The 22777-nt window shown below is 31.3% G+C and overlaps 2 protein-coding genes and 1 long non-coding RNA gene across 3 annotated transcripts; 2 read left to right on the forward strand and 1 right to left on the reverse strand.

Annotated features, from left to right (window-relative positions):
- The first annotated feature begins 745 nt into the window (after positions 1 to 745).
- LOC128389548 (putative uncharacterized protein DDB_G0286901) lies at positions 746 to 13536 on the forward strand. Its single transcript, XM_053349152.1, has 5 exons — positions 746 to 1303; positions 5890 to 7391; positions 7546 to 8122; positions 11039 to 12544; positions 12842 to 13536. The coding sequence occupies exons 2-5, from the start codon at positions 6048 to 6050 to the stop codon at positions 13033 to 13035; spliced, it is 3621 nt and encodes a 1206-aa protein (XP_053205127.1). The 5' UTR covers positions 746 to 1303; positions 5890 to 6047; the 3' UTR covers positions 13036 to 13536.
- Positions 13422 to 16733, reverse strand: LOC128389343 (glutamyl-tRNA(Gln) amidotransferase subunit A, mitochondrial-like). The gene is made up of 3 exons (XM_053348904.1): positions 16061 to 16733; positions 15571 to 15915; positions 13422 to 14809 (listed from the first exon to the last, which is right to left on the reverse strand). The coding sequence occupies exons 1-3, from the start codon at positions 16260 to 16262 to the stop codon at positions 13632 to 13634; spliced, it is 1725 nt and encodes a 574-aa protein (XP_053204879.1). The 5' UTR covers positions 16263 to 16733; the 3' UTR covers positions 13422 to 13631.
- On the forward strand, positions 16734 to 22168 carry LOC128389344 (uncharacterized). The gene is made up of 3 exons (XR_008325449.1): positions 16734 to 16970; positions 20451 to 20707; positions 20851 to 22168. It is a non-coding gene; the product is annotated as an uncharacterized LOC128389344 (long non-coding RNA).
- Positions 22169 to 22777: the final 609 nt, after the last annotated feature.

Consider the following 22777-nt stretch of genomic DNA (forward strand, 5'->3'; position numbering starts at 1 on the left):
GACGAAGATGATAAGAATGATGTTGTTGGTGATGATGATGAAGATGATAAAATAAGAGTAGACAAGCCAAAAGAAAGACTCCCTCTCTCTTTTACTCTACCATTTTTTTGTATGTTAACAATAATAAAAGCAAATAATAAAAATAAAGGTTACTTTTCATTATAATATATTTGAATATAAATGTTGATGTCGCATTGATGATAACAACAAACTCTTACCACGTGCCCAAGGTACTCTCTCTCTCTCTCTCTCTCTCTTTACTCAACCTCAAACCTGCGTAACGCGTGCTTAAGACTTGAAGAAAGAGAAGAAAAGAAAGAGAAAAAGAAGATAAAAGAGCGAAAAGGAGAGAGAGAGAAACAAATAAATATAATAGAATAAGTTTCACTGATTTTTACAGTTACTTCATCTCTCTCTCATTCAACCTTGCTCTTGTTTTCCTATTACAAAAAAGATCCCAGGTTTGACTTTATATCCATCATAGGGAAAAAAGTAAAGGTTAAAATAAATTAACGGATCTTTCTCTCTCTCTCTCTCTCCATCATTATCTTCATCTTCATCCTCATCTCCTCTTTTTCTCCATCCTCATCATCTTCTCATCAATAGAAGAAGAAAGAGAACAAGAAAGAAAGAGGACCTCCCTCACTCACTCATTTGCTCACTCGTTTTCTATTCCATTGACTCAGTCGCTGTTTGCAAGGATCATGTTCATGTTGTAATTTTCTGTGTGCAGTGAAAAAACTAAATTTTCACTGAGTAAAAAAGTTCCAATGTGTTTATCCCATTCACTAAAATGACTTTAACACCAACATCATTTTTTGGTAATCACATTTTTTTATATTTATTTGTGTTTCTATTAATTTCAGTTTACAATCTTACACCTCCCACTCTCGCCATCACCACCACAACCAACACCACCACAATCACCGATACCAACACCAACACCACCACGAACACAATCATCACCAACAAAACTACAACAATCACCACTACCTTACCAACTTTTACCTTTAATTTACCTTCTTATCCACCTACTCCACCTATTTGTCAACCTTTAGTGGTTTCAATTGATTAGATTAACAAGAAAAACAAAACAAAATCTAATCTTGTGTTTTAAGTCCCGTTATTTATATTTAAAACATTGTGATCGACAATTTTTTCCCATTCACCTGAATTTATTGGATCATCATCGAGCCATCATCACCTTTTAAACCCTCATCTATCATCTTGTAACCTTTACCATCTCATAATCCATTATCTTCATCACTCTCATCCTCATCTTCATCATCTTGAATATCTTCAGGTATATTAATACATTATTATTTATCTTCTTCTACTAATATTACACCTTAAGTTTTATTTTCTCTCTCATTCTCTGTATATATTTAAATGTGTGTGTGTTTACCTTAATCATCATGAAGATAATCAGATAAGAAGATAATATTTCAGAAACATTTTCACTCTTTCCTTTACCTCCTTAACAAGATATACACTTAACACCATCATCATCATGATCATCATCATCATCACCACCTTCAATTACACCTCATCCTCTAATCTTCATCTTTTTTTTTAAAAAAAATACATGAAACAACAACAAGAGATCAACATCAACCACATCAGTTCATCACCAGAAAAAAAACCTTTACAACTAATTGAATTAAATTGAAGTTAATTGAATTGAATTGAATATAATTGAGCTAAATTGTTAGAGATCTTTGAAAGTATAGTAAATGATTTGTAGGAAAATAAAAGAGATACAGGGTATCCCTTACAAGGAGATGAGAAAAACAAAATTCTTTTCCACCTTGGAACATTTTTCGAAGTAATTTTTTTTTCTTTATTTCTTCCTCTTCGAGTTAGAACAATTTTATTCATTTTCTGTTTTCTGTTCACTCATAACTGAATTTTCATTTTATTCAATTGATGAAAATGAAGAGAAACAAAAAAAAAATGAGCAGAGAGAAATTGTCATCATGATGATGATGGTGATAAATTCATCTACAGAATGATGATAATTACCCCTGAAAGCAAAGGAACTGAATCTCATTGATATTATCTAATAACAAGAACACAACTTGAATATTAGTTTAAAATGTTAATAGACACGGAAGTTTATTTCCAAAGGTTCATCAGAACGTTATAAAATCCACCCTCTACCTTTACATTTCCATCCTCATCCTCATCCTCATCTTCATCGTTCATTAAATTATCTAATGATGAGGATGATTATTATTACTATGATTATATAACTAATTTGAAAAGATTCATTGAAATGAATTCTCATCATTATTCAACCCTGTTTCTTATCATGTTCATAATCGGATGTTTAACAACAATTAACCCTCAAGCAGTAACCATTGTGTGTCTTCAATCATCAACCTCATCATGATGAATTTGATTAAATTCATCATGAATCATGATAATGATTTGTTTTAATTACCGTAAGGCTTTTTTTTTTGCTTTGTTTATTTGTTGATTGTTGTTATTTTTAATTTTCTTAAACGAGAAAACCAAAAGTAAACTGATATTTATTTTTCCCATTGAAAAACCTTTACTTTTATCAATAATCAATATTATTATTATTTAATTGATTGTGTATTAAGTTGCTAATTGTTTGGATATATAAATTGTTATTATGGAGTAAAAGTTTACTTTAAATATTTAATTGTTGTTATTTGATTGTAGAGTTTGATTGTTTTAACAATTTCCAGCCAATTATGATCTTTCATCAAGATTTAATTGTCTCCTTAATTGTTATTTTTAGTTGTGCATTTAATTTGTTGGCAGAAGGTGAAAACTGATATTACTTTGATTATTGTTATTGATTAACAATTAACAATGTAAGATGAAGATGAACAAGATGATGATGATGATGATGATAATGATCACTGATTGTCTTTGTAAAGCCTAATTAAGACAATCAGTTAATTAGCTTCCAAAAAATTGTCATATGAGTGTGTGAAAAAAAAGCCCAGCGAATAGGAGGAAAAGCTAAAAGTTCACATGGACACACCGAGTGTCACATAGAGATGATGATAAAAAGAATATAAGAAATTCTCTTCTTCCTTTGGTGTTTTTTTCCTGAGCAGTGAAAAACGCCCTTGGAATCACAGAGGAGAGAAAAAGGAAATTGAAAATTATTATCATAAGAAACATGAGAGCGAAAAAAAAAGAGACGGTGGAAATTTTTTCCTCTCTCTCTTCCTCCTTATCCTCCCACCTTCAGAATAATATGAAAAACTTTTCGAGTTCAATGTTTTAGTTTGATAAATGATCAACAATTAGTATTCATCATCATCAACAACAATTATCATCATTATTTAATCGAGTTGATTTCATGATCTGTCTTCAATTTTGTGATACTTAAAGCTAATCCTTTTGTTGACAATTTATCCCTTGATGGAAAAGCAAATGATGATAATATTTTCATTACATGGGAAGTTTGAATAGTTTGATTATTTCAGTTAATTTCAACTGAGTTTCATCATCATCATCATGATTATGGTTGAAAAGGTGTAACCTGGCAATTGGATTTCCAAAGGTGTGTTATGAGTTTATCATGTTGTTGATGATTGGAATTAATCTAGAAATGAATGAATTATCCTTATTGCTGAGAATGAGGTGTAATTATCATGATAGAAATATAATATTTATGTGAAACATTTTGAGTCAATTTAGATGATAGACTTTTGGATAAATAATCTTTCAATGATTCTGTCAATTATTATTATTATTATACAGGAATGATGATGATGATGTTTCTTCATCTTCATGATAGTATTCACATTCCATCTTTATTCATGTAGTTCAGGGATTAATAGTAAAATCTACTGTTCATTATAATTGATTGGGAAGGTTAAGGAATCACCGAGAAGGTGGGAAAATGGTGGTGGAAAGTGGGTGGATAAGGAGGAGAGAGAGAGAGAGAGAGAAGAAATAAATAAATTTACTCTATCAAACATATAAATAAATATTATATCTGGTCAATATAATATCGTCTGAAGAGATGACCACTGAGTGAGAGAGAGAGAGAGAGAGAGAGAAATAGTTGATTTAAACACAGTGAACCTTCAAAGTGAAAGTTTTTTTCATTAAATCAACAGTAAATAAGTTTGACTGAGCAAATGATGATGTTACTACTTTCAAGGAGGAAAGTGGGTGGTGATGGTGGTGGTAGATCAAGTGATGAGGATGCTACTAAAATGATGATGAAAATGATGTGACTATTTGTTTGTCCAAATCTATCAAAAAGTTGTGTCTTCTTTTTTTATTATTATCAGTTATCAAAAAAGGCTCATGTTTGAGGAAGATGATGATGAGGATGAGGATAAAGGTGTAGGTGATGATGATGAAAAAAAATAGATTAACTTGACTATTTACTGATGAGAAAAGTTTACTTACATCCAGTTGACTTCCTTTTTGAAGATTCCAATGCATCCCAATAAAAGTATGAATCTCTTATCCTCATCATCATCATCATCATCATCATCTTCGTCTCTCCATCTCTATACTTACCTTTCATTTAACTATTGCCAAAATGTGATGCAGGATTTTTCATCCTCCTCCTCATCATCTACACCTTCTTTCTCTCTTTCTCTTTCTCTCTCTCTATCCATCTTTTTCCTCTGTCTTTATGATACATCACAACTTCTAGTTACAAGAAAGATAAAGATAAAAATGATGAAGATGATGATGATTCCCTTTTGATCCTAACCTTTATCAGGAGAAATTTGGTCAATCAGTGAAAAAGAAACATCCAAAAATATCATATGTATGTGACAAGTTTATATTCGAACTTTTTTTTTCTTTTTCTCTTCTTCTTCATCTTCATCTTCTCCGCCTTCATCTTCTCCTCCTTCTTCCTTCCTCTCTCTCTCTCTCTCTCTCTCAATCTTCTTCTCCCTCTTTTCCTTTTCCTGGTCTCATCTTTAATGTTATTTGTAACTACTACTATTTGTTACTCTCAAATCTCATCATCATCATCATCAGAAATTAATCTCATAGATTTTATATCCACAATCTTATTTACTTTTTTTTCATCTTCTTCTGTGTTGATATCAATTATTACCCAACAAGATTTAACTTAATCATTTATCATTAACCATTTAATAAGTTAACTAACTCACTGATTCTCATTCATTTAATTTCAATTAATCATGTACCTTTTTCATGGTGGGGTGGTAATGATGAAGATGATAAGTCGAGATGAAAGATACAATGATGATGATGAATTTCAGGAGAGAGAAAAATGTAAACGAAAAATTTTTTTTTCTTCTTCCAACATGGAAAAAGTAGTTCACACAATCATGAGATAGAATTTTTTTTTCCAATGAATAAGAATGAACCGAAAAAAGAATTCACTTTTTTTCGTCGGAATTTTTTCCAAGAGATAATCTCAGGGATAATCTAATGGTCCAATTTATTTACTGCTCTTTTTTTTAATCTTTCCTTTTTCTTTGGAACCGGTTACTCTGATTATTGTAAACTCGATTTAAAAGTCAACTCGAAGACCGTTCAGTCTATTGGATTAAAGGATTATCTCTCTCTCTTAAAGATGAAGAGTCCGACAAGAGATAATTGCACCTTGTTCATTACCAATTACACCTTTGAATCAGTTGTTTTTTCCTGCAAATCTCTTGTCCCTTTTGTACATTCACGAGTGAAAGTTAATCGTTTAAATATTACCAGAGATCAACAAATCCAAATTTAATCCCATGACTTAATTAAGAAAAAGAAAAACAATTTACCGACATTTTCTCAGCTTCTAAAAGCTAATTCTAATTTTCTTCTTCTTCTCTCTCTCTCTCTCTCTCATCCCTATCTTCCAATCATCATACAACACCTCCTCTTCCTCATCCTCATCACTCTATCATCATCTTCTTACAGATACAAAATCAGTGGCTTCTTGTTTTACTTTGATGTTTTTAATTTAATTTCCAATGTTGACCAAAGTCATTTAAACGATACCTGGTTTATCAACCTTAAACATTGAAAGTTGTCTTAATTGTGATCAAATCTAAACAATCACCCAACAAACACCCATAATGGATACAACAACAACACCAACAACCAAAACCCAAACACCAGCGACTAAATCACTTACAGATCGTAAATTTAAGTGTCCCGAATGTGGTAAAGCTTTTAAATTCAAACATCACCTCAAGGAACACATAAGAATCCACTCAGGTGATAAACCCTTCCAATGTTCCCACTGTGGTAAACGTTTCTCCCACTCTGGATCATATTCATCACATTTAACAAGTAAAAAATGTTTCAAAGTTAATCTCAAAGTGTCCAACACCAACACCAACATAAACACCACCAACAACAACCACAATCACAACCAAAACACCAACAAAAACAACAACAATATTAACCATGTAAACGATAATAATAATAACAGTATAATGAATACCTCAACTAATGGTAGTGTCAATGGCAATTTAATTTCTCCTAGTGCTGTTAACAATATTCTTAATCATCATCACAATTTAATTGCTAACAATCTTAGCCATCATTTTACCAACACAAACCTTGGTAATCATCACTCTCACTCTCATTCTCATCATTCTCAACAACAACAACAACAACAACATAACAATTTAATTACAAACAACAACCACAACCACAACCACAACAACAACAACAATGTAAACAAAAACATTAACCATTTGCCAACTTGTTCCCCACAGGAAATTAAACCGTTCCAATTACCACCGTACCAATGTCCACCGTACCATTTACCGCCTTATACGTTACCACCGTACCATTTACCAACCACAGCAACGTTTCATAACACTTTCACCGAGATTGCTCAGGTTCTGCTGGAATCTCAGAGAACCCTAAATAATGTTCATAGTTTATCTAAATTAAAATCAAGCCTGTCCACTACAATTACTGCAATTCCCACCATAATTAATGGTAACTGCAACGCTCATCATTTAAATCACCATTTACAAAACATCAACACCAACAATCATCATCGTAACAACAACAATACAATTGATTGTTTGAACAGTGCCAACAACAACAACAACAATCACAGTAATATAAGTAATTACTCAAAGATTAACAATCTACACCACCGGTCAAATAATAACGGTAATAGCGGCATCACCTGTAGTGGTAATAATAACAATGGTGATACAACAATTACTGTATTACCTTTGATTAATAATCGTAAATTAATTTGTGATGATGATTTTATTGATCGTTTTGAAGCTCCACTTGATTTATCTGTAAAAAAAGATACATCTAAATCCGTTCCAACTGATTTGTCATGTAAGAAAAGGCCACTGGTCAGTGATGATGATGATTCAGTCAACACCAATAATAAGAATACCAGTAAAAATAAAAGTAAATTAACTCGGTGGTGGTGGTGGTGGAAGTAGCAATTATATTGATAATATTCAAAGTAAAATTTGTTTCCAATCAAGTAAACGTACTAAGCAAACTAATCATCAACAATCATCAACTAATTTTCACCAGAAACAACAACGAAATCAACAATTTACTCCATCACCAATTTCACTGCAATCACAGTCTCAGGTATCAGTTACAACACCTACACAACAACAAGTAAATTGTTCACCAATTGGACAGATAAAAAGTCAATCAAATCATCAGCACCATCCACGAAAACAATCACCGATTCCGTTACCATCATCAGCATCTCCGGTTGAAGGTACATTAGCACCAACGACACCACAACAACCCAAACCCAAGAACCAGAGACAACCAACAACCTCATCTTCACCCTGTTCGAGTCAACAAAGTAGCCCAATGTCACCAATGTCACCGACGCAATTAAACACAATCAACAACACTACAACTAACAACAGTGTTAAAAGTTCACCAGCTCGTTCACAAAATGATCCTTTAGATGATTCAAATTGCCAATCACCATCATCTAACCAGAATAGTGATCATCTTCATCACCATCATCACAATAATCAACAATTACAATCTAGTATTACACCAGCAAGTAGCCTTATTTCAAACACTAATTCATCTTCACCGATTGATTTATACAATTCAGAGACCATTTTAAGTTGTGATAAATGTGAGAAAACTTTCAACAAATCAAGCTCATTGGCTCGACATAAATATGAACATTCCGGTAAGTTAATTACTTTCTAATTGATTACAATTAAATTCAATCAATCATCAAAAAGAAAGAAACAAACTTTCAATACAAATGATTCCATTCATTTATCTATATCTTTTTACTCTCTCTCTCTCTCTTGTTTTTCTATCTTTTTCATGTTACTAATTTTTTTTCTTCTTCTTTTTCTCCACCTACTTTTCCTCTCTCTCTCTCTCTCTCTCTCTCTCTCCCTCTCTGGTTTTTTACCTCCGTTCTCCTGATCCTCTCTCTGTCTCTCTCTCTCTCCGTCTTATTACAACAGGACAACGTCCACACAAATGCGATGTTTGTAGTAAAGCATTTAAACACAAACACCATTTAACTGAACATAAAAGACTTCATTCAGGAGAGAAACCATTTCAATGTAAAAAATGTTTGAAACGCTTTTCCCATTCAGGATCATATTCTCAGCATATGAATCACCGATACTCTTATTGTAAACCCTATCGAAATTAGCATCTCTCACCTTTAACCATTTTCCTTTCTCCCTTTCTCCCTCTTCCTCTCTCACTCCATCTCTCTCTCCTCTCCTCTCACTCTACACAACAACAACAACAATAACAACTTGTAAACCTTTGGACTTCTGGATATTCATTACCACAGGTCATCTCATCTTCATCTTCATCTCCATCTCCATCATCTTCATCTTCATTCATCTTCCAAGACATTCTTAGGCCTAAAAACAACAATGAAGCAAAACTTTTAATCTCTACAAAAAAATTAAATCATCTCTCTTTCTCTCCACCATGGAAACATCATGATAATCTTCATTCCTTTTAAATGATCATCTTTACAATCAAATCCCCTTTCTGTCTCTCTCTTTCTTTCTCCCTCTGGTTATCCCTTCATCCAAATCATCAGTATAAACAATTGATTAGCTTCTACTGTCCATCTTTAATTCAAATTGTATTTTATCAATTCTAAAATACTGTCCAAATTAATTTCTTTCTCTCTCTCTCTCTCTCCCTCTCTCTCTCTCTCCCTCTCTCTCTCTCTCCCTCTCTGGCTTTTTACCTCCGTTCTCCTGATCTTCTCTCTCTCTCTCCGTCTTATTACAACAGGACAACGTCCACACAAATGCGATGTTTGTAGTAAAGCATTTAAACACAAACACCATTTAACTGAACATAAAAGACTTCATTCAGGAGAGAAACCATTTCAATGTAAAAAATGTTTGAAACGCTTTTCCCATTCAGGATCATATTCTCAGCATATGAATCACCGATACTCTTATTGTAAACCCTATCGAAATTAGCATCTCTCACCTTTAACCATCTTCCTTTCTCCCTTTCTCCCTTTCTCCCTTTCTCCTCTTCCCTCTCTCTCTCCTCTCACTCTACACAACAACAACAACAATAACAACTTGTAAACCTTTGGACTTCTGGATATTCATTACCACAGGTCATCTCATCTTCATCTTCATCTGCATCTCCATCATCTTCATCTTCATTCATCTTCCAAGACATTCTTAGGCCTAAAAACAACAATGAAGCAAAACTTTTAATCTCTACAAAAAAATTAAATCATCTCTCTTTCTCTCCACCATGGAAACATCATGATAATCTTCATTCCTTTTAAATGATCATCTTTACAATCAAATCCCCTTTCTGTCTCTCTCTCTTTCTCCCTCTGGTTATCCCTTCATCCAAATCATCAGTATAAACAATTGATTAGCTTCTACTGTCCATCTTTAATTCAAATTGTATTTTATCAATTCTAAAATACTGTCCAAATTAATTTCTTTCTCTCTCTCTCTCTCTCTTTCTTTCACAAACCTACACAATCTCTAATTATTACAATATAATTAACTATTATTATTATGTATTATTATTATTTACTATTATTGTTGTTATACAAGAGAAAAAAAAATAATATAAATCATATGATTGTATTAATACAAGAAAATTAGATTGATTATCTTGCAACGAAAACAAAGAAACAAACAAAAAAAGACAAAATTTGACATTGAAGATGCTTCCAATTGCCATAAACACCAAATTGTAACATAATTAAAGAACTGGATTAAATTAAATCAACAACAATGATTACATATTCTCTCTCTCTAATTGTTTTCCTTTATTCACAACATATCATTAAACAATACGAGGGATAATCTACTGATATTGATTAACAATTAACTCTTTGGAAGTTAACAAACAGGTAACATGAAGCACCTCAAAGTTATTAATTGAATTAAAAGATTATCCCTTTGAAAGTGGATTATAAATGTTGACACCGAAAAAGGGATAATTTATTTACCTTTGATTTCTCATGTTAACATACACAATTTACTTAAGAAAATCCTTCTAAACAATTAAGATCAACAATCAAATTGTTTGTGTAAATGAACAATTTTAACACAAACTCGAAAGGAAAAAAAACTTCTCAGTCAAATGGAAAATGACAAATTGTAAAATGATGAAATTGCGACAATTAACTAGATCAAGTTAACCAAATGAATCAAATTACTTTTAATTGTAAGAATTAAATAGATGGCGTTAGTTAGAAGAGGAATAGGAAGACACCAAAAGGATTAGATTGTTGATTCTCTTGAAAAAAGTTTCATTTTCTAATGAAAACTGACCTGTGATAGAAAAACAAAAAATTCTCTTTTGATTGTTTACTTTTCTTTATCTTATCTTCTTTCATCTTCTTTCATCTTCATTCCTTTATCTTTCTCTCTCTCTCTCTCTCTCTTTTCATCTTCTGCTCCCTTTCATCCTTCCATATACCTCCCATCATAACCCTCCTTCTCATCTTCCTCATCCTCTCATATAAAATCAATTGTTTTACTTTTATTGTTTTTAATTTCGTCCCAAAAGATGACCAAAGTTATTTACTAGATCACCTGGTTGTCCAAACCTTTGACCATTTCTATTTAAATTACAGTTGTGATCACCTTTAACCCCATCATGGAAACAACAACAACAACAACAACAACATTTAAATCATTTACAAACCGTAAATTTAAGTGTCCCGAATGTGGTAAAGCTTTTAAATTCAAACATCACCTCAAGGAACACATAAGAATCCACTCAGGTGATAAACCCTTCCAATGTTCCCACTGTGGTAAACGTTTCTCCCACTCTGGATCATATTCATCACATTTAACAAGTAAAAAATGTTTCAAAGTTAATCTCAAAGTGTCCAACACCAACACCAACACCAACATAAACACCACCAACAACAACCACAATCACAACCAAAACACCAACAAAAACAACAACAATATTAACCATGTAAACGATAATAATAATAACAGTATAATGAATACCTCAACTAATGGTAGTGTCAATGGCAATTTAATTTCTCCTAGTGCTGTTAACAATATTCTTAATCATCATCACAATTTAATTGCTAACAATCTTAGCCATCATTTTACCAACACAAACCTTGGTAATCATCACTCTCACTCTCATTCTCATCATTCTCATTCTCAACAACAACAACAACAACAACAACATAACAATTTAATTACAAACAACAACCACAACCACAACAACAACAACAATGTAAACAAAAACATTAACCATTTGCCAACTTGTTCCCCACAGGAAATTAAACCGTTCCAATTACCACCGTACCAATGTCCACCGTACCATTTACCGCCTTATACGTTACCACCGTACCATTTACCAACCACAGCAACGTTTCATAACACTTTCACCGAGATTGCTCAGGTTCTGCTGGAATCTCAGAGAACCCTAAATAATGTTCATAGTTTATCTAAATTAAAATCATCCCTGTTCAACTCAATTCCATCTCTAATCAATGGAAATGCTCATCAACAACTTTCCATCAATCCATTTGACCCTTTCAACATATTCACTGTCAACAATCAATGGATGAATCGTTCAAACGACATTAATGTCAATAGTGGCCTCTCCTGTAATAATGACAACGAGGATAAATCAGTCGCTCTATTACCTTCGCTTGATTATTCACAATCAATTTTCGATGATGATTTTATTGATCGTTTCGAAGCACCACTTGATCTATCTTTAAAAAAAGATACTTTCATGTCCGTTCCAACTGATTTGTCATTCAAGAAAAGACCAATGGTCAGTGATGAAGATTCAGTGAACAGTAATAATCGAAATACCAGTGAAATGGAAAGTGCATTAACTTTTGATTGTAATTATATTGATAATATCGAAAGTAATATTTGTTTGCAAACAAACAAACTCTCAAAACAATCAAAGTATCAACACCATCCAAGAAAACGATCTATGATACCGTTACCATCATCAGTGCCGATGAGTGGCCTCATCTCGATCATCAATTCAACTTCACCGGTTGATTTATCTCATCCTGAGACCATTTTAAGTTGTGATAAATGTGAGAAAACCTTCAACAAATCAAGCTCATTGGCTCGACATAAATATGAACATTCCGGTAAGTTAATTACTTTCTAATTGATTACAATTAAATTCAATCAATCATCAAAAAGAAAGAAAGAAAGAAACTTTCAATACAAATGATTCCATTCATTTATCTATATCTTTTACTCTCTCTCTCTCTCTCTCTTGTTTTTCTATCTTTTTCATGTTACTAATTTTTTTCTTCTTCTTTTTCTCCACCTACTTTTCCTATCTCTCTCTCTCTCTCTCCCTCTCTCCCTCTCTGGCTTTTTACCTCCGTTCTCCTGATCCTCTCTCTGTCTCTCTCTCTCTCTCCGTCTTATTACAACAGGACAACGTCCACACAAATGCGATGTTTGTAGTAAAGCATTTAAACACAAACACCATTTAACTGAACATAAAAGACTTCATTCAGGAGAGAAACCATTTCAATGTAAAAAATGTTTGAAACGCTTTTCCCATTCAGGATCATATTCTCAGCATATGAATCACCGATACTCTTATTGTAAACCCTATCGAAATTAGCATCTCTCACCTTTAACCATCTTCCTTTCTCCCTTTCTCCCTCTTCCCCTCTCTCTCTCTCCTCTCACTCTACACAACAACAACAACAATAACAACAACTTGTAAACCTTTGGACTTCTGGATATTCATTACCACAGTTCATCTCATCTTCATCTTCATCTGCATCTCCATCATCTTCATCTTCATTCATCTTCCAAGACATTCTTAGGCCTAAAAACAACAATGAAGCAAAACTTTTAATCTCTACAAAAAATTAAATCATCTCTCTACTTTTTTGATCTTTATCATGATGACCTTCATTCCTTTTAAATGATCATCTTCACAATCAAGTCCTCTTGTTATGGTTATACCTTCATTCTAATCATTAATCAAGTATAAACAATTGATTAGCTTCTATTGTCCATCTTTAATTCAGATTGTATTTTATCAATTCTAAAATGCTATATGTGTTTTCTACACACAAAAGACTTTAAAATAAACATTCATTTATAAATCATCTTATCTTTTGGTGTTCAACAAGTGGGTCTACAAATTTTGACCTTTTCTTTTTTTTTTGTTTTCTTCTTTTCGTGTAACTATTTATTCATTGATAATCATCAATCCCCTTTGTAAACTAATCGAGGAAATGATAATAAACTTTCAAGGAATTTCGAAAAGGCAATGACAATATTATCTTTGTAACGAGGTCCAACTATTTGCAAAGCTAAAGGTAAATTTGTTGACTTTGAAAGGGCACAAGGTAAACTTAAGGCCGGAAGTCCGGCCAAGTTTGCAGGTTGAGTACAATAGTCTTCGTTGATGGCATCTTTACGGTTCCATTCCGAGTATGTACAAGAAGAGGTTAAAGTGACCGGTGTTAAAAGTAGATCAATTTTCTGGTCATTGAAAACCTTATCAAAATCATTGACAATTAATCTTCGAACTTTAAGAGCTCGAAGGAAAAAATTTTCATAATTTTCTTTTAAAAGGAAATAATTTCCAGCCATGATTCGACCTTTCACTTTTTCACCCAAACCTTCATCTCTTGATGATGTAATGAAATTCTCAAAGGTTTCATTGTCTGGGGAATTAATTTCAATCTCTGATGAAGATAATGAAGAAGGAGAAGGAGAAGAAGAAGAAGAAGATGATGATGATGATGATGAAGGTGATGATGAAAGTGATGACGTTGAGTTTGTCCTGGTTTCTTTGGTTAATGTTTTACTGTTCACTTTGGAGGTGGTCAGTACTTTTCTCGAACGATGTCCATACTGAATACCATCGTAACAGGCAAAATTTGAGGCCACTTCAGCTTGATTGATAACAGAATAACATGATAATGAATAAGGTGTATGGGGAAGTGAAACTGGTACCACAGAGATGCCTTTAGATTTTAAAAGGTTAACAGTTGAATTGATTAGTGACTGAATCTCTGGGGATATAAATTCAGGAAGATACTCATCGGGTAAACCAATGGTCAGTTGATTAATGGGCAATTCTGTTCCCAGAGGTTTGTACGGATGATTCCTTGAACTGGTTGAGTCTTTTACATCCCAACCTTGGATAGATTGGAAAACAATTTCAACATCGTCAACGGTTCGACCCATTATCGCAACCGTATCCATGGAATGGGTTAAAGGTACCAAACCATAACGGGAACAAGCTCCATAACTTGGCTTAAAGCCGACGATACCACAATGGGCGGCAGGATTTCTTACAGAACCACCGGTGTCCGAACCAAGTGCAGCGTAAACAATTCCTGATGCAACAGCAACAGCAGAACCTCCAGAACTACCTAAAAGAATATTTATAAGAGAGTGAGAGAGAAAAGAAATCAAATTATGAATATCAATTATCTAAGTAATGAAGAGATAGATCATTTGCTTTTGTTCTTTTTTTAATCTCTTTTTTTTCTCTTCACATCCTTTAAGAAAAAAGAAAGTGAATCAAGAAAAGAAAGAGAAAGAAAGTAAATGATGCCTGCAATATGGAGGAAATATGTGAAACTATGATGAGTTGCCGACGATTTCTTGGAACCAGAAACACATTGTTGTTTTCTTTTTCCAGTGAATCTTCAGGAAGAGGAGATAGAAAGATGCGGCTCAATATGCTCTAATTAGAGTAGCATTAATTGGTTGATATGTAAAAGAGAAAGAGAGAGAAGATGAACCCATATGGAAAAGATGATGAGCTCGCAGAAAGATTTTCATAAGCAAGAGAAAATTGTTAAGATAGGTGGGAATCGCCTTCGGTAGATTAAAGAGAAGTGGACAGAGAAAATTAATCCAGTTATCTTAGTCTTGGTAATCCAATTAATAAGAATCACGGAAGGTCAAGAGGGAGAAAGAGATTTAGATAAGAGATGATAGAGAGATTAAAGCGCTGAGTTAATCTAACCTAAAGAGTTGATTAAAAGCCGCTGATATTCCGGTTGATGAGTCATCTTGATTTTCTTTTCTTCTCTTCTTTGTTGCTAAGGCAACAAATTTTCTTAACAATTGTACTTAATTGTTGAGAGTATTTTCTGCGGTTTTACACTAAATTCTTTTTAAGTACCTCCACTTATGAACCATTCATCAGGATCATGATTCTCTTCATTTGAATGGACAATCTTATCATTTGTTGGGTCAATCGCTTGAAAGGGTAACCCTGAATTCCATGGGTTATAACAGGGACCGAAAATTGAATCAACTCCTCCACATCCCATGGCAAATTCATCTAAATTTGTTTTACCCATTAAAAGGCTTCCATTGGTTTCGATTAATTTATCAACTACAGTCGCTGAATAAGGTGGGATAAAATTTTCCAACATTTTCGATGCACAAGTTGTCTTTATGCCTTTGGTCATGAAATTATCTTTAACAGCAATCGGTATACCATCAAGGACTCCTAATTGTTTACCTAATTACCAGGTAAAGGATAAAAATAGAGAGAGAGAGAGAACAATTAAACTTTTAGAACCAAATAGAGTAAGGATTCTAAACCTTGATCAAGATTTAAAATCTTTTTCTTCTTCGTCTTAGGATAATGTGAATCTAATTCTCACCTGATATATACCGTTGACTAGATTTCTCTGCTTGAGAAATTGCTTCGTCCGCTGTAATTGTAATTAAACCATTTAATTGTTTAGTTTGATTGACTCGCTTTAAACAAATTTCACATAATTGGGTTGGAGTAATTTTACCAGAAACTAATAGTCTATGTACATCACTTATCTTGGAAGATAATAGATTACTAGATGTAGCCATTAGTGAGAGTGAAAATGCAGAAATTAATTCTGATTGTCAACAATTAACTAATTAAACAAAAAATTAACGAAAAGTAATTTAGAAATATTAACAAATTTAATCACAGAAATAAAAACAAATCTTCAAATGTGTTGGTAACAAAACTAAGTAACCATGGAAACGAGAGGAACCGCCAAGTTCAAAGGTTACATTAAATTCACAATTAAAACAAATTTTTTATTTTCACTTATTAAATTGCGACAATTAAAACTGATTAACATTCACAATTAAGGCTAGAAGAAGAGTGTTTATTTAACCATTAAAGTAGAAGATAATTAATGTTTAATGGGAGGTTAAGACAATTTATCGAGTTGATATTTTCTTTTTATTCTGAAACTTGAATTCAATTGTTGGTCACAATTAAAGCTAATTGTTGAGAGAGAATGAGAGAGTTAGTGAGATAATTAACTCTCACCAGTTAATTATCAGATTCGTGATATCAATAAAATCAAATGATTTAATCAGATGTTCAAATAAATTACAACACTTATCAAATCAACTGATGAAACTTTGATTGTGTCTCATCAATTGTAATTGTTATTTACTTGTGATGGTGATGATTTGATTTCCCAATTGTTATTAATTAACTACCTGTGATTATAAAGCAAGGAAGACATTTAATTATTAAAACAACAAGACAACAACAACAACAATTAACAACAATCAAAGGTAAATAAGTAATATAATTATAACCTCCAACTGAGAGTGATTAATATTATCTGATAATAACAATTTCTGATTAATTGATAACAATACAAACTGGTGATAATTATTGATTTAATCAAGTGTTTACAATCAAATAGTACATTTTATATGTGTGGTAGTTAATTAAAGGGTTCAAATTGGTTAATTAACTTTGATTAATTAAAGAGGAAGGAAAAAAACTGAGAAAACAAAATCTTCAATTTTTTGAAAACCATTGAAAAAAAAGACAAATAAATTAAAATCACAATTAAAAATTGATTGTCCATCAAGTTAATCAACTGTATATAGATTTTACCATCAACAACAATTAAGATAATGATTAACTAAACATCAGCTAATGATGATCCGTTAATCTAGATATTAACCAGCAGGTTTGATAAGATAAGGTAAATTGTTTAAGGTTTTAATTGTTGAAACGGATTAACTGATTAACCATGAACCGTGTAGATGATGATTAATTGTAAACACTGATAACAATTAAAGAAACTTTAATCAACAATTTAAATCTTAATTGGCTAATTAACCTCCAAAGTAAAACAGTTTAAATGGTAACTAAAATTTTCCCATTCTCTTTAAATAATAATCAAAGTATCCACAACAATTAAACCCGAGCAATTTAAAACCTTAAATTGATTAACTTGTTAATTTAGTTAATTGTTTCCAAATCAGAAAGCTAAACATAAGTTTAATTGATTAAAGGGGAATCCAAGTTAATTTTAATCAGAAATCAATAAGAGCCTGAAAATTGTTACTAAAGTAAAATTAAATTCTGATTCTGATTCTGATTCTGAATATTTTATTCAGAGTAAAGTTCAGAACAAAGGAAGAAGTGAAAAAAAAAGAAAATAGGATGAACAAAGATTCATTGTCTCCATGAATTTATCATGAAAATCCTTTCAAAGTCCACAGTCTGAATGCTCTAAAGATTATGTTTCATTTTGTTCAAATGGGAAATGAAAATTTCATCAGTCTTTTTAATATGTACTGAATTTCATGATTACTTTTTTATTTACCAACTGAATTGCGATAAAATTTTCATGGTAATCATCATTAATTTATTGAATACCTGATTATCGTTAATACAATCAATTGTATTTACTTTGATACGGAATATCATGATTGTAAGTGAATGGAAGGAGAAGAAGAAGAAGAAAAAAGTTCTGGATTGAATTCTGGAAGATGAAAATATCTATTGAATATAATAAATCCATGAGAATCTAAAATTGATCAGCAGAATTCAAATGAATGAAAATGATAATCCAACCCAATTGGAAGATGATCAATCATCATGGTGGTCATCAGACTTGTGTAATCATCCCTTTTTTCCCATGATGATGATGATGATCTTGAAACAATCAGTGATGATGAAGATGAAAATTTCTAAACTCATAAACATGTAATATTTTTCATTCATTCATCATGATTCCTTTACAATTGAATGAAGATGCTACCAAATGCTTAAGGATAAACCATTGATAAAGTTGCTTTTTGATGACCAACAATATGAGATGATGATGATGACATTTTAATGACATTAAACTAACCAGGTAATCATAGTGTCATCATCATCATCATCATCATATGATTATTATTATTATTATTTGTTATCATCATCATGATAATGTGTCTCAGATGAGATAAAAATATCAGAAACTGAATCAACTATTAATAACAATAGTTATAGTAAAGTGGGCTGATGATGATGCTAATAACTTTTAACTAATCAAATTATATTGATATGGTTGATGATTTTGATTATGATAATGATTATCTGATTATTAATCATCATAAATATTGGTAATAAACATTAATCAGTTGATCATTTTTACTTATCTATTGAAATGATAACCATTAAGTATAATCATCATCATCATTCAGATTCATTCCGATAATATTACATATGTATCTAGATTAAGGTTCAGTTTTATCATCATCATGATGAAGATGATTAACTTCCTGTTGTAATTGATCAAAATCAAACTTCCTAATGTCAACAACCTGATGTATCAATTATATATATAAGAATCAATATAAATTCTGGTGAAAGTTATGAAGAAATTTTTTTACCTTCAATTTTCAAATCAATCTAATTTCTAATTTCTTTTTGTTGTGAACAAAAAATCGTAGAAACTTCATGAAACTCGTTGATTATGTTATAGATCAGGGGAAAGAAAAAAAAATTCTCGAACTCTCGAACTGAAACTTTCGAAACTAAACTTTTTATGTAAACTCATGACCTTTTCTTTCCCTCATCATCTTCATCATCCAGTTGATTTCTATCATGATAATGGTCATCATATGATTGATTTAGATTAGAACTTTTTTTAGATTCTTTTTTCTTTCTTTTCAAAAGTTGTAAAACTTTGATTATATAAACTGACAGTTTGATTAACTATTTCATTGAGTAGCAATTTAAATTTTCAAATTACTCTTTTTCTTGATAATAAATCAGATGAATCACTAAATTGTTTGGTCTAAATATTTCAGGTTAAGATTCAGAGTAATGGTCAATAAGACAATATTTGATTATTATTGATGAGAAATTAGCTTTGATTAACTGATATGATTTTGATACAAGAAAAAAAGTGTTGATATATTAATAATTTAATTTCCAATTAACTCTCAATGGTTACAATTAGCTAATCATTTGTATTGTCAATACAATGAGATGTTCAAATGTATTGAGATATTAAATGAATGAGATCCAGTTTGACCAAAAAGATGATGATAATAATAATAGTTAGTTGTTGGTCTTCAACATGATCATGACAATTATACTTACGATATCACCATTAACACTGACCATTGGTCAATCTTTATCAATCCTTGGGATAATTTTGTCCTTTGATTGTTATTAACAATTTGAATTGTATACAAGGCAAAACAATCAACCTAAATAATATTTCACTCATGGTGAGCTTAATGATGTTATCATCAAATATACAGTATACATGATGATTGATTCACCATTGATACATATTCAAGGTCGTAATCATGAGTTTATCAGTTGGTTACCATGAATTACTCACAGGGATTTTGATTATCATCATGTTCATCTTGATGATCATGTTTTGTTGGTGTTTACTGATGAAATATTTAGTTAAGGTAATTGTTAAGACAAGAAAAACAATCTGCTAAATGATATTATTAGTATTATTTTTATCACCATGTTAGTATTGATTGAAACTGAACAACAAGAAAAAATAATTCTGTTGGTGAAACTCAGATTATATTGTTATTGTTGGATAACAAGTCTCAAGAAAAACTGTTTAGTATCATCATGATTATGATTAGTACATTTAAGAAAGAGGGAAATGGAAAGGAAGGAAAAAAATTCTCAGAATTATATTCTCTGTATAAGAATATGAATAAAATGAAATCATGTAAGTCTTTCAATGGAATTAGACTGAACTTTTTTTTTGCTTTTTTTCCCTTCTATCTCAGGTAACTGTTAATACCAACAACAACAACTTCAGCACAAAAGTATATATTATTAATGGTAATCGGGGTTCATGGTGGTGGTGGTAAAGAGGGAGTGAGGTGTTGATTAACTTTCATCTCTCAGTGAGTTCATTGGATTTAACTCTCTTATTTCCATGCATGATTAGATTGCTATAGTTAATCTTATGATTCATGTAATATGCAAACTCACAAATAAATACACAATCTGATTACATGGAAGCTCAGATAAGATTTACATGGTGGGTAAGAGGAAAGAGAGAGAGAGAGAGAGAGAGATTCTCACCCATTTTCATCTTTCTCTCTAATGAATATAAACCAAATATTCACTGAGAACTTTTTCCCTCCCAGAACTTTATATTCTTTTGCTCTCTTACAATTCTAGAATTTTATTCGCTTTGATGATAAAGAAAATTTTTCCAATTCTTTGCATGGAAGAAAACACTTTAAACGAATTAGCTTTAGTTTATCAATAATCATGAAACGTAGCAGAAAAGACGATGAAAATTTCCGGAAACATCGAGAAAAAAGAATTAGAAACAAAAAGTTCTTTCGAATCAAAAAACTTTTTCACCAGCCCAGTTTCACCCTCATCACCATCACTACCACCAAATATGCTGACACTTAAAATTGAGTCTCAGAAAAACCGATTAACCATGATAAACGTCATCATCAGAATTATCTGTTCACCATCATCAACATGGAGACGGAAAAAAAGTCATCTCACTTTTTTATTTCCTCGATAACAACAAAATTCAATTATGAATTTGCATTAATCATTGGTTAAGTGAGTCTATTTCCCTGATAATTAGCAGATAGTAAATTAAAATAAGCCATCAGAATTAATCAATCAAGTAATGAATTCATATATACATTAACGTAAAAAAAAGTTCATCCATCCTGAGTACTCAGAATAAGACAGAAAACATCATGAGCAACAAAAGGTAAGTTGAAACTGAGAAAAGAACATAAAAAACATGAATAAGATTTACATCTTTACATTTCGTCTTAAATATTAAATTAATCTTCTTACATCCTGAGTTTCAATATAATCACACTGAAAATGATCAAACTGAATTTCCCCTGAAGGTGTCAAATGTTATAGATAAAAAAGCACGTGACTTACATGGTGTAAATTATTGAGACTTTCATGATAAATGAATTCACCAAATTGAGAAGATTTTTTTTTTCCTTTCCAATACTTTTTCCCATTGATGAGTTTTCCTGATGAATGAAAACAGAAACGAAAATTTTTTTTTCTTTTACATTTTGATGAATCCAAATGGAAATAATTATTTTGTATACATTGATTGTTAATTACTGTTCTAATTAATTTGGAAATGTTAATTGAATAAATGTTAATAACGATAAATGGCTAATCAAAATTCATGAGAGTAACTTTTTAACAGCTAATTGGATTGAATTTGGATTCTGAACAAGGGATAGATTTTCATGAATGAATTGTAATTGAATAATAACATTTGTAGCTTGTATTTAGAGATGAAAATTAATCATGTTTAACAGTTTGATTGTTTACCAATCATAAATCATTGACAATTAGATGGTAAAGATTAAATTGGATTAAATTGTTGATGAAAAAAAAAATCAATTCATCTGAGATTTTGGTCAATCTCTTGTTACCTTTTTATCAATGACACAACATAGTGATTGTTAAATTGTTCCCAAACAATTTACCTGATTAAATTTCCAATTGATTAATAGCTTTGTACTGTGTGTTAGTTAATTGTCAAAATTTAATAAGAAAAATAAAATAAAGACCAATGGATAAGATGATCTTTTCCAAGTCTCAAGTTGCCACAAAGATTATCCTGATATCGTTGAGACAATCAACTTTATTAGAATTGAAAATAAATTGTCATCACTAGTTTAAGATTATTGATTAGTTTAGATTATGAAAGTTTCCCCTGTTGATTAAGTATATTGCTCAACGATATGATTACTTATATAATCATATGAGTTTTTTTTTTAATTAACTTTCAAATGAATCAATTTATTTATTTGATTAGTTGTCAATTAAATAAACCATTTGGTAACTAGGTAAATTAAGTTAATCAAGATTGATATTTCAAATCAAATGCAATCCAAACGTGTCCAACAATTAACAGTTAATCATATTTATATTATTAATTATGGGAAAACAATCATCAATGGATTAACATTGATTGGGTTAGTGTGATAATTTTTGCTCTAGTATTTTGTTTTTGTTTTTTTGATAAAATAAATAAGAAACTGATCAAAGATTAACAATTTAATCACAAGCAATTTAAGTTAATCACTTGTCATTGATTAAC

Source organism: Panonychus citri, unplaced genomic scaffold (assembly GCF_014898815.1).
Source record: "Panonychus citri isolate SS breed McGregor unplaced genomic scaffold, ASM1489881v1 Contig00108, whole genome shotgun sequence".
NCBI classification, from domain to species: domain Eukaryota; kingdom Metazoa; phylum Arthropoda; class Arachnida; order Trombidiformes; family Tetranychidae; genus Panonychus; species Panonychus citri.

Excerpts from the sequence above, each read along its gene's own strand:
- LOC128389548 (XM_053349152.1), top strand. The coding sequence starts at position 6,048 with ATGGATACAACAACAACACCAACAACCAAAACCCAAACACCAGCGACT. Across the intron at positions 7,392-7,545 it reads GGTGGTGGTGGTGGTGGAAG|TCTCAGGTATCAGTTACAAC; the intron begins TAGCAATTATAT and ends CTGCAATCACAG. Across the intron at positions 8,123-11,038 it reads ACATAAATATGAACATTCCG|TTGTGATCACCTTTAACCCC; the intron begins GTAAGTTAATTA and ends TTTAAATTACAG.
- LOC128389343 (XM_053348904.1), bottom strand. The coding sequence starts at position 16,262 with ATGGCTACATCTAGTAATCTATTATCTTCCAAGATAAGTGATGTACAT. Across the intron at positions 15,916-16,060 it reads TAGTCAACGGTATATATCAG|GTAAACAATTAGGAGTCCTT; the intron begins GTGAGAATTAGA and ends CCTGGTAATTAG. Across the intron at positions 14,810-15,570 it reads TGAATGGTTCATAAGTGGAG|GTAGTTCTGGAGGTTCTGCT; the intron begins GTACTTAAAAAG and ends ATATTCTTTTAG.